This window comes from Balaenoptera musculus, chromosome 13 (genome assembly GCF_009873245.2).
Source record: "Balaenoptera musculus isolate JJ_BM4_2016_0621 chromosome 13, mBalMus1.pri.v3, whole genome shotgun sequence".
Taxonomy (NCBI): Eukaryota; Metazoa; Chordata; class Mammalia; order Artiodactyla; family Balaenopteridae; genus Balaenoptera; species Balaenoptera musculus.
Genome location: NC_045797.1, coordinates 13,711,544 through 13,717,708, shown reverse-complemented (window position 1 = coordinate 13,717,708; position 6,165 = coordinate 13,711,544). Strand labels below are relative to the sequence as shown.

At 53.3% G+C, this 6,165-nt stretch overlaps 1 protein-coding gene across 1 annotated transcript; it reads right to left on the bottom strand.

Annotated features, from left to right (window-relative positions):
* Positions 1-272: 272 nt before the first annotated feature.
* On the bottom strand, positions 273-5,895 carry CD8A (CD8a molecule). Its single transcript, XM_036873426.1, has 6 exons — positions 5,459-5,895; positions 4,998-5,363; positions 4,312-4,422; positions 4,014-4,128; positions 2,699-2,725; positions 273-525 (listed from the first exon to the last, which is right to left on the bottom strand). Exons 1-6 carry the CDS (start codon positions 5,505-5,507, stop codon positions 474-476), a joined length of 720 nt encoding a protein of 239 aa, XP_036729321.1. The 5' UTR covers positions 5,508-5,895; the 3' UTR covers positions 273-473.
* Positions 5,896-6,165: the final 270 nt, after the last annotated feature.

Genomic DNA, 6,165 nt, shown 5'->3' with positions numbered 1-6,165 from the left:
AGAGACCTGAACCGTGTGGAGGTTGAGCCCTGAGCCCTGCTGGGACTCTGGTCCAGCTGCCCCCCATCTCTGGGCTTCAGCCTCCTCCTTTGTAAATGGCTGGGGAAGAGGTTGGGGCTGAGTGGGTGCCGAGGCCCCCGCCAGCCCTCACAGCCTGGTTCTGAGAACACAGCTTGCGGTATAGCTCTGGCCTACCTCCCCTTTACCCCAATATGGGAGCGCAACGGTATTATAACCCTTGCGGTGTACCGTAGACATGGTAGAGTCTCGTTTTGTGTCAGTTAAAGTAAACACGTAAAGAAAAAGTTAACCCTTCCCACCCCACCCCCCGGAAAACAATAATAATGAGAATTAATACATATGGAAGGAAGGAAGGCTGGAGAAACCGAAAGGGAAGGACTCTTGCTCTCCCCGTCAGGAGAGTTCTCAGTTTGAAGTCTTGTAGTGGCTGTCACGCGGGGCCCATCGCCATGCTAGGTGCATCTCTCTGAAGGGCTGGGCTTGCCTCCCTGTCTGACCACAGGCCTGGAAGAGAGGCAGGTGACCATCACTGCAGCAAGAGTCCCTGCAATGTGATGCAGCATTCACCCATGTCTACCCACCCCTCACCAACCTCCCAGCCTTCATGGGGGTCTGAGGACTTGTCCCTGTGGCACCAGCACTGGGTGAATGACCTCAGCAACCCTGCCAAGAGCTTTCCTTGTGCCATCTTGTTTAATCCTCATGGCAACCTGAGGGGTAGCCACTGGGGATGAGAAGTTAGAGAACGTGCCCAAGGTCACATAACTAGGAGGTGGTGGAGCCAGGATCTGAAGCCAGTTAGCCTAGCTTCTTAGAGACTTTGTCAAGGTCCCCATGGAGGTGAGAGAAGCAGACTGATAACCAAGCCATCATCTGACTTGATTCTCAGCCCTCAGGAGGATCACAGTGATAGGGGAGGATGTGAAAGAACCACCACCGTCAACCATGCAGAGCTACTTTACCTGAAAGTCCCTTTGACAACCCAAATTTGATGCTGCACTAAAAATGTGTTAATTCAGTACTGGGCTGGCTCCTTCTAAATGGGCTGATTCATCGTGAGTGTCATGTCTACACACACCATCCTCCAAAACCTCTGTGCTGAAGCTGAGCTGCCCTTGGTCATCACTGAGTTTATTAACTCATGTGTGAGTTCCTCATATTTTTAATCTGCATAGCTTTGTATTTCAGGGCAGAGTTTTATTCTCAGTTGCTCATTTCAAAATGAGAATTTTCAGAAAAGGTAGAGATAAGGGACGATTCTCCTCCAAAAGCTCCCAACTGTACCCTGAATATTGAAATTGCTAAAAATCCTTCTCTGCTTTTAAAGAGTCTTTATCCCCTTGGTATATCACCTCTAGTATATGCATTGGAAATTCATTACATTTCCACTGTTAAAAATAATGATGTATAAGACAGTGAACTTGGGTTCCTGCAGAGAAATATCAAGGAGTGTGAAATGCGAACCCCAGGTATAAAACTTGAAACATTTTCACCTACCGAAAGGAACTGGTGAATATAGTTGGTTATCGTTAACGCCCTCTGCCCCGGCCCCCAGCCACAGAGAGGAGCCTGGGCTTTGAATAGCAGTTACAGCTCTGCTACTTGCTAGCAGTATGGCCTTGGACAAGTCACTAAATGTCCTAAGCCTCAGTCTCCTCGTCTGTAAAATGGTGGTCACAGTAACCATTTTAAAGGTTGTTATGAAACTTGAAACTTTTTATATATATATATACATATATATATATACATATATGTATATATATGGCACTGGTACACTTTAGGCTTTCATAAAATGGTTGTTATTATTCAATATTATTGATAATTGGAGTGTAAGCATATCTCTGCCACCTTGGGTAGGTTTCCTGATCTCTGAGCCAGTGATCTGTGAGATGGCACCGCGGTGTTTCCCCCATGGGGTTGCTGTGAGGGTAAGGAAGACCCTGGGTATAACTCCCACCACAGAGCTGGGCTAGAGTGGGCGCTTGCAGGATGTTAGCACAGGGCTGCCTGGCTGAAGCTCGAAGGAGAGAGGAGACTGAGGCCTCTCTTCCAGACACTGTTTTTCATTTTTGTTTTTTCCTAATCACTTCAGAAAGATCATGGGCTGGAACTGGATAAGGGAGTCGAACTGCCAGATAGCTAATTGCCCCTACCGCTGGTCCTCCTTTCTTCCCGCTCCAGTCCTTGGCAGCAAATCAAGGCCCCGAATTGCCACAGGGAAATTAGGAACTGAGGCCATTCTTTATTTGGTTCAGGTGATAAAACTGGCTGTCTCTCAAAAAAAGTCTAGACCAAGCCAATAGGAAAAAATAAGTTTTCTTAAGAAAACTACAAGACCCAGCTGGAATCATCCAGGTAAATAGATCTCAGGTCTTTGGAGGAGCTAGGATTAATTGGGGGAATTCTTCAGATGGGCTTTTTGATACTAGGCCAAATAAGACAGACATTTCCTGAAGTCACACTTCTCTCCCCCTAAGCCCAACCTGGGCCTCCATTTTCTCCCCAATGTCAGCCTTCTGCCTCTCTGTTCAGGCAGTATGCTGACTCCCTGGCCCCCAGGACTCCACTGCCATGGCCTCTCTCTGGGAAAGGTTCCCACCATCTGCTGCTTGGGGAGCCAGGACCTGTGTCCAGGGCTGCCTGGGGTTAGCAGGCCCAGAGGTTATAAGAGACTCACCTGGGACATTTGCAGACGCGTCTTCGGCTCTCTGGATAAGGAAAAAGAAGGGATAAAGTGACTGCCCCATCACGACGAGTAGTTCCCAAATATGGTTTCTCCTTCACTTTTCCTATTTATTTAGGATTATAACTCTTTTTTTTTTTCTAGTGTGGCTATGACTATTTTATTTAAGGCAAACAATAACTACATCGACATTATAAAAAAGACATAATAAACTTGTAAAATGACATTAGTGCATAATGATGATTGACACTGTGAAGATTAACTTATATATAAAGAAATAAGCTGTAAAGAAAGCATGATATAATATTTATATTTTATGGTTTTAATAGTTATTATTAAAATTTTTAAAAATTGTAGACAGTTTACAATATGGTGTTAGTTTCAGCTGTACGGCAAAGTGATTCAGTTATACAAATAATATGTATATATTTTTTCAGATTCTTTTCCATTATAGGTTATTACAAAATATTGAACATAGTTCCCTGTGCTATACAGTAAGTAAGATTATAACTCATGAGAGTCCAGGTGAGGGCTTCGTTCCTATCCCTCTTTGTATCAATTTAAAAAACATTGCATATACACACTACCAAATGTAAAATCGATAGCTAGTGGGAAGCAGCCACATAGCCCAGGGAGATCAGCTCGGTGCTTTGTGACCACCTAGAGGGATGGGATAGGGAGGGTGGGAGGGAGACGCAAGAGGGAGGAGATATGGGGATATATGTATCTGTATAGCTGATTCACTTTGTTATACAGCAGAAACTAACACACCATTGTAAAGCAATTATACTCCAATAAAGATGTTAAATAAAAAAACATTGCAAACACAGATGTGGGTGAACGTGGGTTAGTACAATCACCTGCGTGGGATCCAAGACGGGGTGGGGGGCTCGCAAGGAGGGGGACCAAGAATAAACCATTGCCTGCCGTGGTTCTGACCCAGCCCTCCCGGGCACAGGTCCCAGGGGCACAGAGCCCCCCGCCCCGCGCCCCCCGCCCCCTGTCCCAGGCGCTTGTAATAAGCCCAGACCTGTGCGCTTGCTACAGGCTTTGCCCAGGGAACACCCCACCCCTGCTGCTGCCGCTCCGGGGCACTGTCTTCCTAAAAACCTCCCGGAGAGCGGAAAGAGCAGCGCGAAGGGGTCTTCCCGCGTTCTCTCTCCAGGAAAGACAAAGGCTGCGCCTGGCCCTGCGGAGCAGCTCGGAGTCCCAGGAATTCCAACTCCGACTCCCGGCAAGGGCTGCCTAGAGCGAAGCCGCGCAAAGGGCGGGAGTCGGGCGGACTCTCCCTGCCGCGATTCCCTAGGACTTACGACGGTGGCAGATGACCGTGATGACCAATAACAGGAGAAGGATGGCGCAGGTCCCGGCCAGGGGCGCCCAGATGTAGATATCGCAGGAGAAATCCAGCCCCCTTGTATCTACTGACAACACAGAAGACGCCGACATTTAGGAGAGGGCCCGGGATCCCTCACCCCACCCCGCCAGCCGGGACACTTCCTTCTCCCGGCTCCGTCTCTCGGCTTTCCCACCACTCGGGCTGCCCTCGGCTCTACCTGCAGGATCAGGGCTGCCCCTGGCGAGGACTCTCCCCGCGCCCGCCTCACCTGCGCTGCCCGCCGAGGGCCGGCACACCTCTGGGCGCGGAGACACAGTCTGCAACGCTTTGGTGGGCGCCCGCGTGGATCGTGGCGTCGCCGGCGTCGTGGTGGGCTTCGCTGCGGGGGCAACAGAGAGTGGTTAGGGGGCCGGGCTGGAGCTGTGCACTGAACCCTCCCCACCGCTCCGCGCGCCTTGGCCAAGTGGGCGCCTCCTCCCGATTTTCCGCTGGAGGAGCCGTAGACCGCCGCCCGCGCGGAGCTCTGCGCTCAGGGCAGGGGAGATGGGGTAGGACCTCCTGGTCCGCGAACCGCACCCGGCGCCTCCGACGTGAATGCAGGGCCCGCTCCCCTCCGCCCGGCCTCTCTCCAGGGCCCCACCAGAAACCTCGTGGGCTTGGCGGTGATACCCGCATTTTACTGACCAGCAAAGGGAGGCTCAGAAAATTTAAGTACAACTTGCCCAGGATCACACAAGCCCGGAACTCGAGCCCAGATCAACCGGACCTAAAAAGCCATCTTCACTTCCTATCCAGTCGCACTCTAGCCCCTAGCCTCAGTTTCCTCATCTGTGAAATGGGAACAGTATCTAAGTAGCCCCCAGGGGCGCTAAGAGGCTCGAAGCGTGTGAAAAACGGACTCAGACTGAGCCCCAAACCCCACACCGAGGGGTGCCACGCCCCGGGCGCCCGGACCTGGCAAGAAGACAGGCACGAAATTGCTGAAGTACATAACCGAGTTGCTCATGAACGAGCAAAAATAGTAGCCTTGGTCCTCCTCGCGGAAGCGGTGCAGAGTGAGGTGGAAGTTGGCGCCCTCAGCCTTGGCGCCGGAGATGTAATTGGTGTCCAGCCCCTCGGCCGGCTTGGACCGCGTGCTGGAGAGGTACACTAGGAAGATGGGTCTGGAGGCGGCCCCGGGCTTCTGGTAGAGCCAGGAGCAGCCCGACGTCATGCTGGACTGCAGCACCTCGCAGTGCAGCTTCACCTTCTCGCCCAGGCGAGCCTGCACCTGCACCGGCGACATCCGGAACGAGAATGACTCGAGGACCGCGGCGGCATCTGCGGGGCACAGGCAGTGAGGCTGAGCCGGGAGCCCCGCGCCCCGCGCCCCCCGCCAGCCCCGGCCCCGTCTTCCCCAGGGGTCGCCAACTCACGGAGCACCAGGGCCAGCGGCAGGAGCAGGGCGGTCACCGGCGAGGCCATGGCGCGCTCCCCGCGGCGCCGCTCCGCTCGCGGCTCGAAGCTCGGAGGAGCGCAGGAGCCAGTGGGACGCCGACCGAGGAAGTTGCGCCCTTCGGCCGGCCGCGGAGCCGATTTCGCGTTCGGAGGATGTGATGTCACGTGAAGTCCCGCGGAGGAGAGAGTCGCCCTCCTTTTCGCGGTTGTCACCTTCCAGCCCAGAGAGGGGGCTGGGGTCCGTGAATGGGGGCCGTCGAGGCAGCCTTGACGGGAAGCTGGGAATGGTTGAGAACCGCGGGTTTGAGGACAAGGAAAAGGGCTTGAAAGTGGCCCTTGGAATGGCTCTCCTGTGGGTGTGACAGCGGCAGAGGATAGAGATGAGAGATTTCAAGAAGGGAGGGTGAGTGAGCAGGAAGGAGAGAGAAGTGTCCACTTCCTTTGCCCTCACTCAAAGTGGCCCTAGCACCGGCACCGTGGGGCTTTGGAGCCGTAAAATGGGCCCTGAGGGCTGAAGAGGAGTTCGTGACTGGCCCACTCCTCCGGAGCTCCAAGGGGCAGCAGCCACTCAAGGCTTGTGTGACCTCTGCTGACCACACCCTTCAGGCTCTCCCCAGCAGCTGCACCTGGCCACACAGCCTCACTCCTTCCGGCCCCCACTCAGCAGCCTCCACACCAGCCCCTC